The 24773-nt window shown below is 41.7% G+C and overlaps 1 protein-coding gene across 1 annotated transcript; it reads left to right on the top strand.

Moving 5' to 3' along the window:
- The first annotated feature begins 3794 nt into the window (after window positions 1-3794).
- Window positions 3795-20642, top strand: LOC141496453 (serine protease 33-like). The gene is made up of 7 exons (XM_074198988.1): window positions 3795-3941; window positions 16650-17067; window positions 17254-17271; window positions 17445-17607; window positions 18393-18676; window positions 19694-19860; window positions 20062-20642. The coding sequence occupies exons 1-7, from the start codon at window positions 3795-3797 to the stop codon at window positions 20341-20343; spliced, it is 1479 nt and encodes a 492-aa protein (XP_074055089.1). The 3' UTR covers window positions 20344-20642.
- The last annotated feature ends 4131 nt before the right edge of the window (window positions 20643-24773 follow it).

Genomic DNA, 24773 nt, shown 5'->3' with positions numbered 1-24773 from the left:
CTACATCCACCAGACTTCCAGAATATAAGGACCATCTGAGATGGTAGCAACTGAGAAGATTTGAGAAAAGCTTCCTGCAGGAGATGAAATTTAAGCTTCATCTTAAAGGAAGCCGGGAAAACTGAAGCAAAAGAGAGAGAGCAGAGCATCTCAAGCATGGGAAATCTCCAGAATATATACAAAGATACAGATGATGGAATGTCATACACAAGTAACAAAAAAAAAAAACTGGTTATTCTGTTTGACCCAACAATACTACTACCTACACCCTTACATCTTCAGATAAAGAACTGATGGATTCAAAGTACAGACTGAAACTTTTCTTTTTCTTTTTTTTATGGAAACATAATTAATGAAGAAATGTTTCACATGACTTCATATGTACAATAAGTATTGCATGTCTTGACTTCTCAGTGAGTGAAGGAGAAGTAAAGAGAGGGAATTTGGTATTAAGAATACAAATAAAAATGAATTTAAAAAAATTAAATACAAATATTTATCCTAGAGGTATAAGAAACCAATGAAGCTCATTGAGCAGGGGAGTAGCATTGACAGAACTATGCTTTAGAAAAGTCATATTAGCAGCTCAATGGAGGTTGAATTGGAGTGAGGAAAATTTTAAGGTAGGGAAACCAAATGGTAGACTTTTGAAAAAGAAAGCAATGAAGTCTTGAACTAGGGTGGGGGCTATTTGAGAAAGGGACATCAACAAAGGGCTTGTAATGTCAAGATTTGACAATAGATTAGACATACAGAGTTATTGAGGGTGAAGTTGCAAAAATGAATGAACAGAGATTTCCATCAGAACATCAAACAGTACAGTGGGAACCAAGCCTTCAGGATTCCAGTTCCCCAAAGGAGGGGGTCTTAATGCACCAGGACAAGATTAAGTCAGTGATTCAGACTCTAGTTCTCCAGACCAATCAAATTCTAAGGAAGGCATCTCCTCCCTTCAAAGAGAAGCCATTCCAATTTAGGAAGAATTCACCTAAAATGTGACACTATAATGAACTCACATCTTTATTTCTGACCTCCCAACTCACTGCATTGGAAGTATGAGTTTCTGGGTTCAAATCTCTTACTTCCTCTATAATGCAAATGTTTTAAATATTAAGTGATTTGAGCAAATTATTTAACCAATCTGAGTCTAGCTTCCTCATCAGTAAAATAAGGAGTTGAACTGGGAAGATTTGAGAAAATTAGCCTTTCAGGGCTAAATCTATAATCTGTTGATTACTAATTCATTCTGCAATCCCAAGCTCACCCTATTGATTTAAAAAGAGTCTGTGTATGGTCTTTTCCACACATACAGCTACCTAATTCTTCTAATTTATGTCCCTTTTAACCAAGAGGAAAAAAAAACAAGGACATAAAAAAGTTGAGATAGCTATCCATCCCCTCTTAAAAAAAAAAAAATAACGATCATCTCCAGAACAGATGACCCTCAAAAATACAAGAAGACTTTCTTGATCCTGACTAAGAGTTTAGGGTAAGAGTTTGCTTTCTATTTTAATACATTTATTTTATTGGTCATTTTGTATGCAGCTAATAAGTTTATAATTTTTTAAATTAAGAATACACTATGCCCAAAGGGCAACAAAAATGTGCATACCCTTTGATCCAGCAAGACCATTACTGGGTCTATACCCTGAAGAGATGATGAAAAGGGGTTAAAAACATCACTTTATAAAAATATTCCTAGCAACCCTGTTTGTGGTGGCAAAGAATTGGAAATCAAGTAAATGTCCTTCAATTAGGGAATGGCTTAACAACCTGTGGTATATGTATGTCAAGGAACACTATTGTTCTGTTAGAAACCAGGAGGGATGGGAATTCTGTGAAGCCTGGAGGGATTTGCATGAACTGATGCTGAGCAAGATGATCAGAACCAGAACATTGTACACCCTAACAGCAACATGGGGGCGATGATCAACCTTGATGGACTCACTCATTCCATCAGTGCAACAATCAGGCACAATTTGGGGTTGTCTGTGATGGAGAATACCATCTGTATCCAGAGAAAGAACTGTGGATTTTGAACAAAGATGAGAGATTATTACCTTCAATTTAGAAAAAAAAAAACCATTATCTTATTATCTAATTTTGCTATCTCTTATTCTTTATTTTTCTTCCGTAAGGATATGATTTCTCTCTCATCACATTCAACTGAGATCAATGTACAACATGGAAACAATGTGAAGACTAACAGAATGCCTTCTGTGGGGGATAGGGGGAGGGAAGCAAGAATGGGGGGAAAATTGTTAAACTCAAAATAAATAAAATCTTTCTAAAAAAAGGTAGAGCACCTAATAAATAAATAAAAGAGAAAAATAGAAATATATCTGTAAGCAATAAAAAAAATAAAAATAAATAAATTAAGAATATACACATTATTCTCTCTACCGTATTGGGGTCCCTCCAAGATGACAACCCTTTCTCTCCCGCCATCATCGGGTCTTATCATGCCCCATTCCAGAGCTACCCTGGATAGACCCGGACAGCTGACCTCAAGCCTAGACTCAGAATGACCTGGACTCAAATCCAGCTTCAAACACTTAGTTGGGTGACCTCAACCACGGAATGAGGAGGCAGCCTTGCCCCTGGGTGGTTAGGAGGATGAGCCCCCGCCATTTGGCCATTTGTGGGCCTCCCTTGCAGGGCCCTCAGGAGGAGGCACTCTGGCTGCTTCCTCCCTTCCCCTTCCCGGCCTCTAGCTCTTTCCGAGCTCCTGCTTTGGGGTCTGGGCCCATCTCCAGGGTGGGCCAGCCTGATGCCCCATTTGATGGAGCCGAATCCGGAACCCCCCCCCCGGGCAGGTCACCCCCGCCTCCCACAGACTTCACCCCCGTGACCCCATGGAGTCTGGGCCGGGGCCGGGGCCCTCCAGGCGTCCGCCCGGCCTTGGAGATCCCCGAGGCCAAGAAACCTCTGGACGCGCCCGGCTCCCGGGGGCGCCCGGCTCCTGGACGCGCCCGGCTCCCGGGGGCGCCCGGCTCCTGGACGCGCCCGGCTCCCGGGGGCTCCCGGGGGCTCCCGGCTCCTGGACGCGCCCGGCTCCCGGGGGCGCCCGGCTCCTGGACGCGCCCGGCTCCCGGGGGCGCCCGGCTCCTGGACGCGCCCGGCTCCTGGATGCGCCCGGCTCCTGGACGCGCCCGGCTCCCGGGGGCGCCCGGCTCCTGGACGCGCCCGGCTCCTGGATGCGCCCGGCTCCTGGACGCGCCCGGCTCCCGGGGGCTCCCGGGGGCTCCCGGCTCCTGGACGCGCCCGGCTCCCGGGGGCGCCCGGCTCCTGGACGCGCCCGGCTCCCGGGGGCGCCCGGCTCCTGGACGCGCCCGGCTCCTGGATGCGCCCGGCTCCTGGACGCGCCCGGCTCCCGGGGGCTCCCGGGGGCTCCCGGCTCCTGGACGCGCCCGGCTCCCGGGGGCTCCCGGCTCCTGGACGCGCCCGGCTCCCGGGGGCTCCCGGCTCCTGGACGCGCCCGGCTCCTGGATGCGCCCCGGCTCCTGGACGCGCCCGGCTCCCGGGGGCTACCGGGGGCTCCCGGCTCCTGGACGCGCCCGGCTCCCGGGGGCGCCCGGCTCCCGGGGGCGCCGGCCGGGCCAGAGGCCGGGGCCTCCTCCACGGGGAGGCCGTGACCCGGGCCGCCCCGTCCTCCTCCCGCGGGGCCCCGGAGCCTAGGTGGGGAAGTGGCTCAGGCCGCGGTGGGGATGAGGAAGGCCTAGGCCTCCGCCCCAGGGCCCCGGCAGCTGAGGCGCGGGTGGGGCAAGGGACCAGAACAAAAGCTGAGTAGACCGATGGGGGAGGCCGAGGGGCGCGAACAAGGGGGGGGGGGGGCTGCATCTCCCCAGTCCCCCTCCCCGCTTCTCCAAGTCTGTGGAATCGGGGAGAATGGCCCGGCCCAGGTTGCCCATAACCAGAGGATCCAGGGTCAGCCTGCGCCGGTGCCCCCACAGGGGCGTCCTGCTTCCCAGCAGGGTCTAGAACCTCTAGACTGGGGGGGTGAAGAAAGGGGACCCCAGAGATCTGAAAACATAGACAAATGAACAATAAGGGACCCTTGGGGCTAGGTGGTGGAGTGGATAGAGCACCGGCCCTGGAGTCAGGAGGACCTGAGTTCAAATGCGGCCTCACTTAATAATGACTTAGCTGTGTGGCCTTGGGCAAGCCACTTAACCCCATTGCCTTGCAAAAACCTAAAAACAATAATAACAATAATAATAATAAATAATAATAATGGACCCTTAAAGAAAAAAATGCTGATGCCAAAAAGGCTGCCCTTAAAAAATGGAAAAAAAAAAAAGAACCTTTGGAGTCCCCAGTTTCTGTGCCCCTCCATCTACTCCCAATTCCTTCCAGGTATGTCCCATTCCAAATTCCTATCATCTCCTGCTCTCAGTTAGCCGTCAACTAATCCCCACAAACACCTGAGAAAGCCTTATGGTCACTGAACCTCCCTTTCTCCTTCCATACTGCCCCCAACCTTCACAAAGGGATATTTGTGTACCCATTGGTAACAGTGCCTTGCTTATTAACCAAGTGCTTATGGAATGAATTTAAAGAATCAAACCTTTCAGGCCCAAAGAAATCATAGATTTTGATCCAAAAGAAACACTACCTAAGCCAACACCTTCATTTCACTAATGAAGAAACCTAGGGCCAAAAAAGTCAAATAACTTGCCCAAGAGCACACAGATAAGTAAAAGTCAATAAAGGATGTGAACTCAGGATTTCCGACTCCATATTCACCATGCTTTCCATTGTATTAAGTGTAATTCAGGTACTATGTTAGGCACGTAGATATGAAATTTGGGAGAGGGACCTACTAAGGACCCCTCGAATACAGGCGTGGGGTTAGCAGCTCTATCAAAGTATACAGTCAGTATACAGTATACAAAGTATACATTCAAAAGCTAGGTGTAGCAGTGAATAGAGCCCTAGCCCTGGAGTGAGGAGGATCTGAGTTCAAATCCAGCCTCAGACACTTGATATTTAACTAGCCATGTGACCTTGGGCAAGTCACAACTCCATTACCTTGCCCCCCTAAAAAAAACCCTGAGTCCAGGGTTTAGCCATAACTGATAACCATGGCAAATTCCAATGTAGCAATGATTAGAACTCTCTCCAAGATTTCAGGCTCCTTGTGACACCTCAGAGAAATTACAACCTCTCTGGCCTTCAGTTCCCTATCTGTAAAATCAAAGATGTAGATTTAAATCATCTCCAATGTACCTGAGACCTAGGAACCCTGGGACTATCATATATATTATCTATTCTCCTCTTTTTCCCTCTTTAGCAAAAAAGATATCAGAAATTGGAAATTTCATGTGGGTGCAACTGCTCTCCTACCATTGTGATTCAATTTAAAGCATCCCATAGATGTTTCTGTGACAAAAATCATCATTCATCCTAACTTCAGTGATAGACCACCCCAAGGACATGGCTTTGGTAAAACTGAAATCACCAGTTCATATCAAGAAGACCATACAGCCCATCTGTATCCCATCCTCCAAGGTGTTATTTAAGAATATGACCATGTGCTGGGTGACAGGCTGGGGAGAAATAAAGGAAGGTATATGTGAGGATAATTGCAAAAATTATTGTCCTGAGTGACCCCTATACCTAGCCCCCATCTACAACAGAGGCAGCTCACCCCCCTCCCAAGTCAGACTCACCCACTTTATACCCTCCACCAAGGAAATGTTGATTTTAATTTCTTATTGACACAATCTTTTACTTTGCTCTCTTTGGCCTTTTGTGGATATGCTTGATTTCTTCCATTTCCTCTTGTTCCTAATAGTAATAATGCTTCACATTTGTGCAATACATTTCAGTCTTTGTGGCCTTTATCTCTCTAGAAGTTGCAGTATGTAGGTGAGACAGATATTATCAGTCTCATTTTACAGATGAAAAAACTGAGACTGAGACATTAAATAACTTATTCTCAGGGTTCTGGGCAGCTAGATGGTAGTGGATAGAGCAGTGAGTCTGGAGTCAGGAAGATTTGGGTTCAAATTCAGTCTCAGATACCTAGTAGTTGTGTGACCCTGGGCAAGTCACTTAACCCTGTTTAATTCAGTTTCCTCATCTGTAAAATGGGTTGAAGAAGGAAATGGCAAATCGCTCCAGTAACTGTACCAAGAAAATCCCAAAAAGAAATCAGACAAGCCTGAAAACAAAACAACACTCAGGCTTCCAAAACATCAATAGCTGAAGCTAGAATCCAAAATTCCTTACCCTAGTCTCAGTCTTCTTCCCAATGTCCCACACTCCATCAGTAAATGGAAGGACAGATTTTTATAATCAAAATACTTCATCTTGAAGAGTTAGGTGCTAAGGAATGAAAACTTCATTTCCAGAACCCAAACTCTTGTTTCCTAGGTCTTGCTCTAGTTTAGCCACCTCATGCTGTTCCAATTTACCCACTGGAACAAGAAATTTCATTTTCTTATTCCTAATATGATCCATTCAAGTATAAAGCTGAAGGAATGTTCCACGGCAGGTAGACTTTAAGGCACATAGGCCATCAATTAAGTCTAGGTAAGGAAAAGACTAAAAACCAGATTAAAAGAGGGGCCTTTTGGGTGAAGAAACTGAAAGGTAAGCATAAACTGAAGGAAGTGGGTTATTGACTGCAAGCACCAGGAGGCAATGGAACATGAAGGAGAATATATGGGTCTTTATAAGAAAAGGAAATCTGTGGATTAAAAAAGGGAAAGTAGAATAGGGAGGGAAGACAGATGGGGGGGAGCAAAGCAGAAAGGAGAGTCATGAAATGTGAGCATCATTGCATGATATCTCAAGTCAGGGTTAGGAATTGGTCTATAGCTCAGTGAGGGACAACCTGGTATCTGGTAGGAACAGTGAATGTATAAACAACATTTATACATTACAAATATTGTTCTGTCTGGAGCTAAGGGTCAGTTTGAGAGTGAATGCAGTGAAAACTAGGTTTGGGGGTCAGGGTTAGTCACTATGGGTTTGTGATCAAAGCTCAATGCAGTCACCTCAAGTGTAATTCTGTGGCCTTAATAGGTCAAGAAGTATGAGCTTCTAGTGGGGATTAAGGAGCCAGATAAGGTGACCAGTCTGGGTCTAAGGTTAGGAGACCCGATGTGACCAGGTCAATGTTGACCTGGGATTAGGAGATTCATCTTTGGCCAATTTAGGGAGTCAACTGAGGGCTCGGATTAGAAACACACTTTAAAACTAAGGTTAGAAGCTTAAAATATTGTAAGGATTAGACCTCAGTTTGTGATCAGGACTAAGGAATTATTTTGAGTTAACATCACAATTTGGCCAAAATTAGGAATCAGTCTGGGGTTAAGATTTGTCATTTTAAAAAATAAAAAAAGATTTGTCCTCTTTCTGGAGCAGGAGTAAGAAACCTGACTGGTGCTCAGAACTCAAAAGTTAAATCTATGATCAAAATTAAGCACTATGCCAAAGGCTGAGTTCTAGTCTTAGGTTAAGTTTTGGAATCAGTCTGAAACTGAAGGTAGGACTCATTTGGAAGCCAGTATTAGGAATTCTACAAGGAAGTGGAGTCTGTGATTAAAATAAGGATATCATCTAATATTAGCAGTGTTAATGAAATTCAAGAGTCCTCTAACATGAAAGACAATTCTGTAATGTTCTTGGATAGCAATCAAATTTTATAGCATTCTCAGATAGTAAAACAGCTGCAAAAACTAGACCTGATCCACTAGGGTATATTCTCTCAACCAAAGGAGAGATAGATATTCCTGCATTTTCCCATTTCTCTGTTTTACCCATACCTAATCAACTCTCCCTTCTCAGAGCTCAATAATCCCATCCCACTACATCATCCCAAGTAGAAGAAATTTTAAAATGAAATTAATAGGAAATGCTTAGAAGAGCCATTAAAGCACAATTACCCTAAAGCTGTGAACTGACAAAGATCATCTCTCTCAAGTTATTTGACTTAAAGTCATCCTGTATCCTTCAACATACTTCTGATGCCTCAGCAGGTAGTCTCCTGAGTTTTCCATAAGTTTTATAACATACTTCTTCTTCAGACTTCTCTCATACCTAGGCTAAATACATTCATCTAATGAAACATTTCTGAAGCCTTCTCCTCTCTTGGGGTTATCATGACATTTCTCTCAGTTCAGCTCTTACCTGTCCAGCTACTTCTTACTCTTCTATATGAGATCATATCCATGTCTGTTCCTTGATCTGTCCTCGGGATCGATCCTCTTCCCTCCTCTCTCTCTCTCTCTCTCTCTCTCTCTCTCTCCTCTCCTCTCCTCCTCTCTTCTCTTCATCTTTCTCTCTTCCTGTCCATTTTATTCTCTCTCACTCTAACTCTCTCTGCCCCCCCCTTTCTCCAGGTTTCTTTCTCTCTGTTTTTATCTGTGATTTTTCTCTCTATTTTCTCTTCTCTTTCAGTTTTTCCTCTATCCCTCATTCCTCCTCTCTGAAAGGGGAATATCCCAACAACTAGAAGATCCATCAGAGCTTTCAGTGCCTCCAGGAATCAGTCACAGACTTCCCTGGAGTTGTAATAGCTGACAAAAGAGGTAGTTCTTACAGACAGATGATGGCAGTAGGTCTAGAGATTATGACTCCTTATGGGAGAAAAAAATGGTATGAACTCAAAAAAGACACTGACCCTGAGAGTACCCCCAAAAAAATACTGCTAAGGACACCCTCAGCTGAGAACTCCATCAAGGAAGTGAAGCAATTCTGGAGTCAGGGAAAAGCCCCTTTGCCACATGTGAGTATCTTACACATTGGTGCCCTTTCGATTCTTTCTTGCTGTTTGGGTACTCTTTGGATTAATTACCAGTATAGCAGGTTAAACTAGGTAATAAAGAACCAAACAATTGGAGCACAACAGGAATTTTTCAGATAGATATGATCTGAAATGACCTGTTCAATATCTCCAAGGGACATTAATTTTCTTTGTGGAAAGAAGAATGATGACCATGACTAAGCAATACCTCTTTCACTCTCCTGTCTTCAAAGGGGACATTAGGTTAAAATTTTATCTATCTTTTACACATCATATATTTTCAGTTCAGGGTTATGCTGCTTTCAGGATTTTCAGAACAAAAACCTCTTTCCCTGGTTGCTCCAGATTGGAAATAGCAATAGTTTAATCTTGGTCAATTTAGTTCTCCCACCAAATGTTTGGTACACAAAAAAAGAAAATCACAAGATTGCAAGCAAATATATATAAAACAAGTAGTCAAAAGGTATAACCTGGGCTTTTCCGGGCATATTCAGTTCTAACATGGAGATGCTTTTGAGGGACCCAGTTTACACTCTCTTTGTTCCATCACATAGCAAGGAGGGGTATCCCTTTGATTGGCTGCCTGCATCTTTAAAATTGGCAAGACCAAGCCTTTCACTCTCTTCCCACATCCCCATTTCTCCCCACTCCCCATCTTTTACACTGTTTTCTCTCTCATCTGCTGTACCTAGTGTGGACGCCATGAGCCAAACCAGTGAGAAGGAACAAAAACATCCTTTCTTTGCTTTCCCAATTAAAGATATAGGGCTGGTGATGTTTGTTTCTGTTCTGGGTGGTTTGTCTTTAATTTTAGATATTGTAGATGATCCCCACAGGACTAGCCTAGTGACCTTGGAGCTAGGATGGCAGACTTTTTAAAAATTGTATTTATTTTCATCCATATGCACATGTATATTTTTAAGTTATAAAATTTCTTTCCACCCTCCCTTCCTACCCTCTCTCCCCTCAGTGGCAAACAGGCTAGCATTGTACATACATATTTTGGATAAACATACATAGTAGTAATTTTCAGTATAGGGAATTAGGATTAAGGGAAAGGAATAAGAGATAATTTTTATAAAGTGTTCATCAGATTCTGAAGGGTTGGTTTTCCTTTTTCTTTTGTTTTGTTTTTCCTCCATTTGATTGTGATAACATTGTCCATAGCCAGTCTAATATGGTTGTCCTAGCTCTCTGAACTGCTGAGGGGAGTGCTTACATCAAGGTTGATCATCCCACAATGTTGTTGTTAACGTGTACAATATTCTCTTGGTTCTGCTCCCTTCATTCAGCATCAAATCCTGTAACTCATGCTTTTCTGGAGTCCAACCATTTATAGCTTCTTAATAGAACAATAATATTCCATAGTATTCATGTACCTTAATTTGTTTAGCCATTCCCCAACTGATGGGCATCCCCTCAGTTTCCAATTCCTTGCCACTACACAAACAGCTGCTACTAATATTTTGGAATATGTGATCTTTTCCCATTTTTTACAATTTCTTCTGGATATAGACCTAGATTAGAATTGCTGAGTCAAAGGGTAAACAGTTTTATTGCTTTTTGGGCATAGTTCCATATTGTTCTCCAGATATTTGGATTCATTCACAACACCACCAGTAATGCATCAATGTAGGTTGGCAGACTAAAGAAATTCAAGACATCAAAGAGAACCCTGAAATGTTCTCAGATAGCAACCAGTCCCACTGACATGTTAACCCTGAGAAGTCAGAGTGCCTGGGACTCAAGTCTGGGGGAGGGAGGTATTGGGACTTGAACCTGGGATTGTGCTCCACAGGAACTAAGCCATGAACTCAATTCTCTTCCCTTCCCCAGAGACTGAGATGGTGAAGGGGAGGAGGAGAATTAGACCCTCCACAAATTGGGGCAGTTTGTATATTTGGTATTATATCTTTCAAATTAAAGATTCCTTTGCAAAAATTTCCATTGTTACACAGAAATCAGGGAAGTCACCCTGATTAGTTTAAATAATAAAATATACAAGAATGCAATGCAATGATACAGTCCAAACAAGGATTGAGTAATTTCACCTCAAAAGTCCTATCTCCTTGTTGTTTGGTCTTCATTTTTGAAGACCATGACATGGGGAGGGGGAGGTCTTCCATGACACGCAAGTCAGTTGGATTTAAGTGAGGGAGGGCTGAACAAAATCACCAGCCTTACTTTCTCCTCCAGAGCCATCTGAATCCAGTGGCCAGATACAAATCAAGTGGGAAACCTTGACTTTTTAAAGTTAGGTCTTTCCCAGTCACAGTTTGACTGAAGCAACACCCATTCAGTCATTAAGGTTAGGTAAGAGAGAGATGAGGCAAAGAGACCAAGAGTGACCACTTCAAGAAAAAAAAGGAGAAAAAACTGTTGGGAGGATAAGAATCTCAGAGACAGATGAGAAATAAAAGAAGCTAGGACCCTCTTTTTGTGTAGTCCAAAAAAAAAAAAAAAATTCAGTCTAGGAAGGGAGGTTTCTGGCCAAAACAAACAGTTAATGACTGAATTCACTCCAAACCAACCAAGGCCCAACAATGTCATATGTCATGGTCTTCTTCAAGAATGAAGGACTAACAACAACCTCTGTGAGTAATAGGAACAGCCCCAATGCTGTTACATAGCTCTTCTTTTCTTCCCTTTTTCCTTCCTTCCTTCCTTCCTTTCTTTCCTTCTTTCTCCTTTTCTTCTTGTGGACTTGCAGGTGCTCTGCCCAAAGGCCTAGTAAGATTTCTTGAAGTTTACAGACTCCAAATCACTTTGACATTCATTGATTGGTCAGCAATGGGTCTCAGGCTAATCCAATCTTAGCAGGACTTGGAAATCAAGGGACATTTTGGGGAATCAGTTTTACCCACATGCCTCTGGCTCTGGGGCATTCTATTCACTTCTATTCACTAAAGTTCATACCTTCTCTGCTTTTGCCCTATTCTCTCTTCTTATCAATTCTAAATCATGTCTTGAATACACATCACAGAGCTGTCCTTCAGGAGCTTCACCAATTCCATCTAGGGAAACTAGCTCCCAATGACATTAGCAGGCCCTGCCAAAGAAGGGAATGGAGAAGCCAGTGCGGGTTAAATGTAGAGAGTGCTAGAGGAACCTTCACAGTCTTCCAGTACAACATCAATGTGAGGTAGGCAATGCAACTATTATCTCTATTTCACAGATAAGAAACCTGAGCCTTGGTAGTAGTTGTTCAGATAACAGGTTTCAGAGCTAGAATTCAAACCAAAGTTTCCAAAGTCCATGTCTTTTTCTTTTAATCCAAGCTGCTAGATCATAAAACGTGAGTTGGCAAGCCTATTTGTCCTCTATTCCAATTTCTATCCTTTCCAATCAGAGGCCTATCAGCCTGTATCCTTCAAGATATTACTTACCCTCCTCATGAGATATGTGAGGAGTTCAGGAAGGACTAGCCCTTCCAGTGTGAGGGATCACCCAAGATTTTTCATCCACCTTTGGTGCCTACTTAGAATTCAACCCTCACCTGTGATTCCAAGAATGTATGGCATAAACAGTGGCCAAACCCCAGTAAACATTCTGGGCAGACAGGCTAATACTAGGTTAAGGGTAACCTATGGGCCTCAAATCTGTCTAGCCCAAGCATGCAAAGACTTCCCCCAGCAGATTGGATGGCTAAGATCAATTTGTTTTAATGGCCATGAAGTCACCTGACCACGGAGTTCTGAGAGCTTGGTCGGATATCAAAGATGCCAAGGTGATCCCCTGAGTCCCAGGCCATCACCAATTGTCCAGACTTTTGTCTTGCCACTAAACTTTAAGTTAAAGGCAGACTGATGACTTTGAAGCAACACCCTTTCAGTCATTAAGGTTAGGTAAGAGAGAGGTTTACAGACCCCAAATCACTTTGGTTCTCATTGATTGGCCAACAATGGGTCCCAAACAAAACCTTGCTTAAAATCCACCTCACTCATAAATCTTCTTCCCATGTTGTCACTGGCCCTCTTTGAAAATAAAGAACAAATAACTTCAGCAATTACCCCTACCCTCCTCCTGCCTAGAGAATTTCTTAGTGTTGACATTCCTTCAAGGTCTGAGTTTCCCTGACCTGACTGATTTCTTTCTTTCCTATCTGATAGAGGGCATCTTCACTCAGTGAAGTTGTTCTCATCCAGTCTGAACCTCAGTCCCAAAGGTGACCAGTTTGCCTGGCCTTGCTTCATTAGTCTCTTACAGATTTTTCTCCCTTCCTTTCCTAGACTTTTTTTTTTTTAGGGTTTTGCAAGGCAATGGGGTTAAGTGACTTGCCCAAGGTTACACAGCTAGGAAATTATTATCTGAGTTTGGATTTGAACTCAGGTCCTCCTGACTCCAAAAATGGTGCTCTATTCACTATGCAACCTAGCTGCCCCTTCTAGGCTTTTTCCTTTATCTCTCCCACCCTTTACTAACCCTGAATTCTAAATCGAAACCATTCAGATTATTTACTGTTAAGAGTTCTGACACTAGAAGACCTTCCGTGACAAAAGGGAAGAGAGTTTCCACCTGTGGGTTGATAAAGGGACCTTAAAATTCTTAACTCTTGTTCTATCATGAACCCCTTTAATAGTCTAATGAAGCCTATGGATTCCTTCTCTGAATATCATTTTTAAATACGTACAATAAGATGCATAGGTGATGATGTTTGTCCTTCATTCTTTTTTTTTAAGTTTTTGCAAGGCAATAGGGTTAAGTGACTTGCCCACAGTCACACAGCTAGGTAACTATTGTCTGAGATTAGATTTGAACTCAGGTCCTCCTGACACTAGGGCTGGTGCTCTATCCATCGCACCACCTAGCTGCCTCTTTGTCCTTCATTCTTGAAGACCATGACAAGCAAATGAATTGGATTTTGAGTGAGGAGGTGCTATGCTAGTTCACCAGCCTCATTTTCCTCCTCTGGAGTCATCTAGGTCCAGTGGCCAGATATGAATGAGGATGACCAGGTAATCAGAGTTAAGTGACTTGCCCAAGGTCACACTGCTGATACGTGTCATTTATCTGAGGCTGGTTTTGAAATCAAGTCCTTCTGACTCCAGAGACAGTGCTGTATCCACTGTACCACCTAGCTGCCCTACATATGTACATACATATATATATAAATATACATGCACATGCATATGAACATACAAATACATGTATAGACAAATCTAATGTAAAACTTCCTTAGGTTGTCCTGGTTTTCCCTGAGTGGAAAGTCATAACAAATTCTTTTGAGTTGTTACTGTTCTCTTCCATAAGTTTCTGCTAAGTTTGGGGTTTTGAGGTAACCAATACCATGCCATTCACAAGGAGAGCAAACACAGCATCCCACTAGCCACTTAACTCTTCATGGATAAATTGGGGAATCAAACTGTCCATTTATCATCTCTTTGCTTTTGCTATATGTCTACCCACCTCCTTTACTGAGCATTCATTTCCTAGATATCTTTTTCAGTTGTACACAATGAATATCCAACATAAAGTCCAACTTAAAGAAGGATTCACTTAAAGGATTTTAGATTTAAAGTTGAAAATGGACATTGGTTCTGCTAAACTCATTTTAAATATGAAAAAACTGAGGCCTAGACAGGTGAAGTGACTTGCCCAGGGTTATAAAGAAAGATGTCTGAAGTCAGGGATTCCTCTTGCCAAGTCTAGCAATGCTGTTTCTTCCTGATTTCTTTTCATGATTATGGCTAGTAAAAAACATAGAACTGTAAAGGGAGGAAGGGAAATAAATATTTATTAACTGCCTATGATATGCCATTTCATTTGATCTTCATAACACTCCTGGGAAGTGGGGTACTATTATTCTCATTTTGCAGGTGAGGAAACTGAGGCCAGCAGAGATTAAATGACATGCCTAGCATCACAGGTGCTAAGGTGACTGGGGCTGGATTTGAATTCAGATCTTCATGACTCCAGGCTCAGCACTCTCTCCATTTCCACACCTAAAAACTCCTGATCAGGTGTGTCTGATTCTTCAAGAGCTCTATTTTGGGGTTTTCTTGGCAAAGATACTGAAGTGGTTTTGCCATTTCCTTCTCTGGCTCATTTTACAGAGGAGGAAACTGAGGCAGATAAGGCTGAGTGACATGACCGGGGACACACAGGTGAAAAGTGACTGAGGATGGCTCTGAACTCAGGTTTTCCTGACTCCAAGTGCTCTATCCACTATGCCACCTAGCTCCTCCATCCGGAATTACAATACTCCTATATTCGGGACATTTCCTGAAGGGCAGAAACCACATTTCTCATCCCTCCCTGCCCAGCTGGCTGGCTCCACCTGCTTTTTCCCTGGGTTCAAGGTTAGATTGCTTTATTGTCCCTGAGGGAGGGAACCCTCTTCCCAAGAAGGTGATCTCATCAGGACTTTTCTTGTACAGTTACCATAAACACATAAATGCCAAAAATACCAAGGGTAGGTGGAGAAGGAAGGAAAAAACAAACAATTTTTTTAAACACACACATACACACACACACACACACACACACACACACACACACATATACACACAAACACTTTTTTGAAAAATATACACAAAGGGGTGGCTAGAGCACTGGCCCTGGAGTCAGGAGTAGCTGAGTTCAAATCCGGCCTCAGACACTTAATAACTACCTAGCTGTGTGGCCTTGGGCAAGCCACTTAACCCCATTTGCCTTGCAAAAACCTAAAAAAAAAAAAATACACAAAAAAATACAAAAAAATCAAATTTTTAAAAACAAATACACACAAAAAACAATCAAACTTTTTTTAAAAACAAAAAAATAAATGATGTCCAGAGGACACAAAAAGGTCAATTTTTAAAGTATCCTAATAAATGTATATGTATTATACATAAAGTCCAACTTAAAGGATTCACTTAAAGGATTTTAGATTTAGAGTTGAAAGTGGACATTGGTTCTGCTATACTCATTTTAAATATGAAAAAACTGAGGCCTAGACAGGTGAAGTGACTTGGCCAGGGTTACAAAGAAAGATGATGTCTGAAGTCAGGGATTCCTCTGACTTCATAATTATACATTATATATAATATAATATATTATGTGTAATTTATATATTATATATTATAATATATTGTGTATAATCAATATGGTCTATTATTATATATAATAATATATTAATTATACATAATATAATTCTATATAATATGATATATTAAAATATTTATAATCATATATATTAATTATACATAATATAATTATATATGATATAATAAAATATGCATAATTATACATAATATGATTTTATATATAATCCGCTAAATATGTATGATTATATATAATATGATATATTGATTATACATAATATAATTATATAATATATTAAAACATTTATAATTATACATAATACATATTAATTATACATAATATGATTATGTATAATATAATATATTAAAACAGTTATAATCATATATTATATTAAAATATTTATAATTATACATAACATTGATTCATAATATAATTATATACAATATAATGTGTTAAAATACTTATAAGTATGCATAATATAATGTTAAAACATTTATAATTATACATAATATATTAATTATACATAATATAACTATATAGAATGTATGTTAAAACATTTATAATCATATATTATATAATACATTAAAATATTTATAATTATACATAATATAATGTATATATGAAGTATTTTAACAAAAGCCATACGTTTATGATTACAGGAATGATAATCATAATCTCATCTTCACACATAATGCTCCCATCTCCTACATTCTATAATATTTAATCGTTATACATAGATAACACATGCAATAATGGAAACGTCTCTGTTAGATGTTTGTTTGTAAATATGGTTTATCCCCGTGGACTGGATACACCGGAAGGTCCCGGCCTCGCGCGCAGTTCTCTCTTTTGCTGATTCTTAACCCTGGAGTCTGCGGATAATAACGTTCCTAATAAAATTTCGGGGGATCGGGGCCGGGGCCGGGGCCGGGGCCGGGGCCGGGGCCGGGGCCGTGGGACTGGGGCCGGGGCCGGGGCCGGGGCCGTGGGACTGGGGCCGGGGCCGGGCTGGGGCCGGGCCGGGGCCGTGGGACTGGGGCCGGGCCGGGGCCGTGGGACTGGGGCCGGGGCCGCGGGGGAGGCGGGCCGAGGGCAGCGCCCCCGCGCCCGCAGCTGCTTGGTACGGCCCCGTAACCGCAGGCGGCCCGGCTCCCGAGGAGGGAGCCCCCGGCGGCGCGGAGGGACGGGGCAGCGGAGCTCCGGCGCGGTGCCTGCCCGGGCCCTCGCCGCCATGTGCTGGGCCGGCCTCGGCCTCCTGCTGCCCCTCCTAGTGAGGGCCCAGGGATACCGTGAGGCGGGGCGGGGAGCCAGACCCGGGGGAGGGGGCTTGGGGATGCTGAGCCTCGAGATCCTCAGGACCGGAGGGGGAGGGGGAGGGGAGGCTGGGGGTGGGGGGCTGCCGGCCTACAGGAATGCTAAAACTCCCAGGTAAATCTCTCCTCTTCTCTCCTGTTTCCCTCCCTCGGATATCAAAGGGTTAAATATGAAGGCAGGTAAGTCACTCGCTCTTTTGGGGGTGGGGGGTGCACTGCCTCAGGGAAGAGATGGGTCTGTGGGAAGGAAGAGTGTAGAAAGGGATGGTACCCCAGGTCAGTGGAGCTTGGGGTGAAAGGAACCAAGGCAGGACGTCCCAATCCCTCCAATCTCTCTTGGCCTCTCCTCAAAGTTTGTGGACACCCCCACGTCCCAGAGCGAATCCTTGAGGGTCCGGACACCCCCCTGGTCAGGTGGCCCTGGCTGGCCAGGCTCGTCTATAAGACCAACTACTGGTGCGGGGCCACCCTCATCTCCCCAAGCTGGGTGCTAACTGCTGCCCACTGCTTCACCAAGTAAGTGCTGACATGAGGCAAGGGGAGGTGGTTCTTGAAGACCACAACCTCAGGGAGGTGCTGCCATGACAAGCACATGAATTGGATGTGAGTGAGGGGATGCTGTGTTAGGTCACCAGCCTCCCTTTCTCCTCCAGAGCCATCTGGGTCCAGTGGCCAGATGTGAATCAGGAAGACTGGAGATGTGAGGCAATCAGAGTGCATGACCTGCCCAGGGTCACAGCTAATTAGGATTTGAACTCAGGTCCTACTGACTCCAGGGCCCCACCTAGAGACAGCCAGATAGCTTAGTGGATAGAGCAGTAGGGCCTGGGGTCAGGAAGACCTGAGTGCCAAATCTAACACACTTTCTAGTTGTGTGACCTTATACAAGTCAAGGTAAGGTAGGATTCTAGAACCACAAGAGCCTTAGGTAGAAGGGAAGAGGGGGAGGAGGGGAAAAGAGAGGTCCCTTATTAACTTCCCCGTTTCTGGATCTGATGCCCATTTCTGACATCCCTTATTCCCCAGATCCTTTCTCCAGTTCTAAGTAACTCTGCATATCTGAACTGGACTAATTGTCACCCACTCAGTATAGCCCCAGAGGTTCCTAAGCATAAAAACAAGACCTCACACCAGTCTACTGAATCAAAAGGAGCCATTCTTTTGGATATTCTCCTAGCCTCAGGGACTCTCACTGCTCCCTGGACTCATCCCACCCCACCCCCAACCCTCCACAGACAAAGCCCCCCACCAAACTCAGCAGCTTCTGAAGTCATTACCTCTCATGCCCTTCTTCTCTACAGTCAAACAAAAACTCCCCAGTTTTGGAAGGTTCAGCTGGGATCCAAGAAAATCAAGCCCCATCAGCTAAATGCCAACCAGTTTTATGAAAGATCTTTGTCAGAAATCATCCTCTACCCTTACTACAAAAGTCATCCATCCAAGGACATCGCTCTAGCAAAGATGAGCTCCCCAATACCCTTCACAAAGAGTATCCAGCCCATCTGTCTTCCAACTTCCTTGGGAGAGTTTCAGAATGTGACCTCGTGCTGGGTGGCTGGCTGGGGACAAAGGCTGGATGGACAATGTGAGAATGAGTAAGAGGGACTGTTGATTTTTTTTAAATCATTTTATGTATTTTCCCAACTACTTACAAAAATAGTGATCAGATTCATTTTTTGGTAAGGTTTTGGGTTACACATATTTCTCCTTCTCTCCCCCCTCCCCTTGACAGCACATCTATCTAACAGATACATGTATAATTACATTAAACATGGGCTATTTTTAAGAATAAAACCTGGCATTTCTACAGCTCCTTACAAAGCACCTTCTTAGCCCGTATCTCATTTGAACCTGAAATAAGTAACATAAGAAATTGAGACCCAGAGGGGTTCCATAGCTTTTCTCCCAAATCCTAAAGCTAATAAGTGGGAGAACAGGGAGGATCAGAGGGATCAAAAGTTAGCATGAGAACAAAGTTTCACTTAAAGAGGAAGGACAGGAGGGAATAAATAGAAAGCTAGCTAGGAGATTGTGATTAGAGTTCAAGATGATGGAGGTGGCATGGAAAGGGTGTGAACAATGGTAAAGGTCTAAGGTGTAGCCACCCTAGGAGACTAGAGATATTGAAATATATTGGGAGGGAACCCCTAGACTGGCAGACTGGGTATGTGCTCATAAATGTGAGAATGTTAGAACAGACTCAATTTTTACTCATTACTATTTACTAGTTTTAGTTTTTGTTAGTATTACTTATTAGTATTAATAGGTATTCATAATCCTTCAAAAGGATGTTGGTAGTTTTATGCATTTAAAACATGATTCTCAGTTTTACCATTTTGCTAAAGTCCCTTACACATGCCTCCCCCCCAAAAAAACGTTAAGAATCTCTGCTTTAGAGAAAATATAAAAGAAAGTTGATTTGTACAATGTATGTTATTTAGGCCACTCTACCCTTTTGTGAATGTTGAAGATCTGGGATTCATCATTTAAATTCTTGGCTCCCCTCCATAGAATCGGACACTTCTGAATCTTATTCTTTGAATTTGCTCCTTTCTGACCCTATTTCAACTATAAGTTTCCATCCTCTTTCCCACATCATTAGGGTTGAAAACACAAAGGAACCTGCAAGAAATAGAAGTGCCCCTCATCGACCAAAAGACCTGCAACATCTATTATCACGAGAGATTAAACAGTCTGAGTCAGATAGATCTAATGTTTGAGGACATGTTCTGTGCTGGCTTTCCAAATAGCAGTAAAAATATCTGCCAGGTGAGTGTAAGAATTAAATAAAAAATTTGATTCTGTTTGACCTCTCCAAATTCCCACTGGGATTGCTAAATTGGACCCAGTTTTCCCAGTAGCCCCAGCTACCCCCACCACCTATTCTAGGACCCTTTCCCTCTCAGCTCAACCCTATGAATCCTTTTTTCCCAAGCCCTTATCTGTTCCATTCCCTCTTTTATCTTCCAGGATGACTCTGGAGGACCCTTGTCCTGTAAGGTTAATGGTACCTGGTATCAGGCTGGTATTATGGTCTGGGAACTAGGTTGTAATGGTGTTAACCTCCCTGATGTCTACACCAACGTCAGCATCTACACCCCCTGGATCCTAAAGACCATCAATTCAAATACCCCTGATCTCCATCCCTCAGGGATCTTCTTCACATTCCAACTGCTGCTATCTTGGATTTTCTTAGACCCCTTTAGTTCATCTTTCATGGATCCTAGGCAAGGTTCTGGCAAGTGTGGCTAAGCAAAAAGTGTTTCCCTGGAGATGGACCTGGCATAAATAAATAAAACCTATAAGATTACAAGTGGGGCAAAGATTAGGTCAGAATCCTTACTTGCCTCATTAAAATTATATTTGAAGACACCCCAACCCCTATCCTACACCCAAGGAGAGTGACTCATTAAGAACAGACATTTAAATTATAGGCAGAGTTGGGGATGGGGAGGTCAGAAAAACTATGAGGTTCTTTGTGCACTTTACAAGCTTCTTTATCTATTTACTATGGATTGACTGTTACAATAAAGATTTTTTTCAAGACAGTATATGAATTCTTTTAAAATGTCTTCTCTGATTGAACTATCTGCAATCATGGCTTGGCAAAAGAAACTGGGGAAAGTTAAAGTGTTGCTTTTCTGGAGAACTCTGATCTCCACTCACCCCATGGCTCCCCCTCTTCTTCTCATAGGGGCTCATTCTCCCTATGTCATCTTGCTCCTTATATACATTTCACCCCTTCTCACTATTTTTGGGGAATCTAAATACCATCTAAAACATTGTATAAAAAACAGAGGATTGCAATTCACAGAATCACAGTCTTAAATAATTGGGAAAGACATCCTCCATTCCTTGTTATGGCTCTCTTTACATGCCCAAGACCCTGTCTCATTATCCCTTTCTTGCCTCTGTTCTGAATCACCAACAAAGAGGTCACATTTTCAAATGACACTCTTCTCCACTCTTTTCAAAGTCCAGTTGACTTTGTCTAAGAGTTGGTTGGGATAGGTTAAGAAATGGGCCTGTTGACTGGGAAAGCCCTCAAAATCTAAAAGAGGAATATGGTTTAAGGTGAGATGCTTGAATTCAAAGGGGTATGGGACTAGGGTAATTTAGATAAGGAGTATTTAACTAGAAGAAGTTATAGTAGTAACAGCTGAATTCATCAAAGGTCTCATCTCTGGATCTTTGACCCATTACAGTGAAGCAGAGAGTGCATCAGTGTTACAGAACTGGGGTGATATGGAACTGGATTGACCTGGGTCAAGGTTCCCAGATCATGATAAAAGCAAAGAGTTGGTCTAATATGACAAAAAGACAGAAAGCTAGGTTTTGTTCAGAGGATGGAATTTCAGTTTCATGTCTTACAATTCAACCCCATTAGAGATAGTCAGGATATCTGAAATCATCTAGTTCAATCACCTCATTTTACAGATGAGAACTAAAACCCAGAATAACAATTAGGTGGGGACCTGAATCTATTGTTTGTATGAAACCACAGGAACTATACTCCCCACACACAAAAGATTCTTAACGTGGGGTCTGTGTACATGCTTTTGTTTTATTTTTATTTTAATAGTTGTATTTCAATATAGCTGGTTTCCCTTCCAATCTTGTGTTTTATTTTATGAATTTAAACATTTTATTCTGAAAAGAAAACTGTTCATTTCATTGAACTGCCAACAATGTCCATAACAAAAAAAAAGTTAAGAAGCTCAAACCTAGTTTAAATAAACACAGTCATCTAGAGAAATGCGGAGCTGGGGAATGTATCAGAGTCTCTGAATCTCAAAGAACATAGCTCTTGTCCAGGATGCTCCTCAGAGGGAGAAGGTGCCATGGCAACCATAAGGAACACAAGAGTGTCCTTTCTGTTGAAGAAGACTGAGTTAGAAACTAGTCATGTTACCTATATTTGCAGTAGTATAAAGTGAAAAGTTGTTTAGGTTTTTTAAATAATCAGATAAATGAAAATCAAAACAACCTTTAGATAACACCATGTAAACCTCTCAAAAGAATGAAAATAATAAAAATGATCCAATTCAATGATGGTTGAACTATGGGGAATTACATTGTTGGCTTAAGATTTTTGCATGGTACATGTGGCAATTTGCAATAAAAGTCAAAACTAATTGTACCTTTGGCCTTGCTGGGATTATATCCTAAATTAATTCAAAGAGGGGGAAAAATTTTTTTTCTATACAAGAACATTTTTAGCTATATTATTCAGCTTTAAAAAATTCAGTAATTAGGGGATTGAATAATTGATGATATAGGGAAGGAATAGGAAATAAGCATTTATATATAATGCTTATTATGTGACCAGGTACTGTACAAAGTTCCATATAAATATTATCTCATAAAAATAATTGATTGAATGGTTAATCTCAAAAAAGTTAGTTAATGGTTTTCAAAATCACCATTGCAGAAAATTTCCAGTGGGGTACTCTAGGAATTTATGTTTGACCCTGTACTGTTTAACATTTTGTCAATGAGTTTGGATAGATGGCATATCCAATCAAATTTCCAGATAGTACAGGATTGAGCGGGAAAGATAACACATTGAATGATAGAATCAGAATCCAAAAGGACCTGAGTAGACTCTCAGGACTAATTAGGCAAATGTAAAGTCTTAAACTTAAAAACACTCAGCCTCTCAAGTATAGAAGTTGGAAGAAAGGATGAGTAGTAAGACACCAGTTATTCTGAAAAATATGTGAGTGATTTAGTGATTTACAAGTTTAAAGTAAATTTGATCTTGGGCTGCAATAAGAAAGGCATAGCTTCTAAGGAATAGAGAGATGAAAGTCATACTGTATTTTGCCTTCACCAGATTTCATTTGGAGTATTGAGTTCAAGTTTTCAAGCACCACATTTAAGAAAGACATTGAGAAGTACCAAAAAGAGAACAACTAGGATGGTGAAAGGATGAAATAGAAGGATAGGTTAAAAGTCAGGCATGTTTACTCTGGAGTAGATAAGACTCATTGGGAATGTGAGCTTTCTTCAACATTTAAAAGATTCTCCTGTGGGAATTGGATAAGATTTGTTCATCTGGCCCCAGAGAGTAGAGTCAGGAACAATGTTAAAAGAAGTAAAGCAGTCACTTTTAGCTTGATGTAATGGTCCAGAAGTGGAATGAACAGCTTATCTGAGTAATGAATGGGTCCCTCCTCTGAGATCTTTAAGCTAGAGATTGGTCAACCACTTGTTAAGTTTACTGTGGTAGAGATTCTTTTCATGGATGCCCTGGACTGCACTTTCAACTCAAATTCTGTGAATGTTTTGATACTATAAAAAATGGGGAATACTATAAAAAAATGGGGAATTTGAAGAATACCAAGAAATATGGAAAGACATAGAGATACAAAGCAAGGTCAACGGATTAAGAAGACAATTCACACACATTAATTGCAACAATATGTATTTTTTCAAAACAAAGGCAGCCTACCTCAACCTTAAGTATATAAACTTAGAGGAGGGCTTATTGTTACTATTCTTGTTCTGTTGTCAAAATGCGAATAGTTTGAATTATTTGGAGACTTGCACCATATTGACTTTATTAATTTTTTTAGTTTTAAAATGCATATTAATAATAAAATAAATTTGAAGAGGGAGAGCTGTTTTGAACTCTTTGCTCCCACAACTATGGATTCTTCAGAGATGTGACATTCCATGATTTAAAGATTTACAGGGGGGCAGCTAGGAGGCGCAGTGGATAAAGCATTGGCCCTGGAGTCAGGAGTACCTGGGTTCAAATCCAGTCTCACCTAGCTGTGTGGCCTTGGGCAAGCCACTTAACCCCATTTGCCTTGCAAAAAAAAAAAAAAAACCTAAAAAAAACTTAAAAAAAGATATACAGAATAACAGGAAGAAAAAAATGAGCCTTTCTTTTACGGAGATGCATACAGTAAACAAAAGTTCTTCATATATATATATATATATATATATATATATATATATATATATATATATATATATATACACATTTACCCCAAGGAGATCAGTGATTGAGAAAAGTCCCATTCTCATAATATAATATGGCAGCACTTTCATAGTAGCAGAAAACTGGCAATAAAATTGATGCCCATCAACTAGGGGATGGATAAACAAATTGTGATGCAGAAGTATTAATGGAATATTACTAAATACCATGATAACTGTGATGAGTTTAAAAAAAAAGCATGGAAAATCTTAAATGAACTGATGCAGAGTGAAATTAATAGAGCCAAGAGAATACTATGCACAATGACCTCAACAATATAAATTTAAAAAATACAAAACAATCAAAAATGCATTTTTAAAAATTATAAAGACCAAACATGACCCTAAAGAAAAAATATGGGAGAATCACCTTTTCCCCAACTGCTTTGTAAAAAAAGTGTGAGGTCCACAGATATAACGTTTTTCTTTAGCATAGCATAGATTCTTTAGCGAGTGGTAAATACTGCATTATTTACAAAGTAATATAAATTCTGGTGGTAGCAATACTCTAACTGCCTGCCCCCATACAGGATAGGTTCATTTTTCCTTACAAGTTATTGGCAATTTCAATAAAGGGAAAAAAAGTCTTGGCAACATCCTCAAGATTTAATTAACCTCTCATTGATGCTGGTGGACCACCATGGGCAACTCAGGGCAAAGAAGTTCCATGACTCAAAATATTTTCTGTGAATGTC

The sequence above is a fragment of the Macrotis lagotis genome, chromosome 8 (assembly GCF_037893015.1).
Source record: "Macrotis lagotis isolate mMagLag1 chromosome 8, bilby.v1.9.chrom.fasta, whole genome shotgun sequence".
Classification (NCBI taxonomy): domain Eukaryota; kingdom Metazoa; phylum Chordata; class Mammalia; order Peramelemorphia; family Peramelidae; genus Macrotis; species Macrotis lagotis.
The sequence above is the reverse complement of the archived record's forward strand: the minus strand, read 5'-3'. Positions and strand labels throughout refer to the sequence as shown.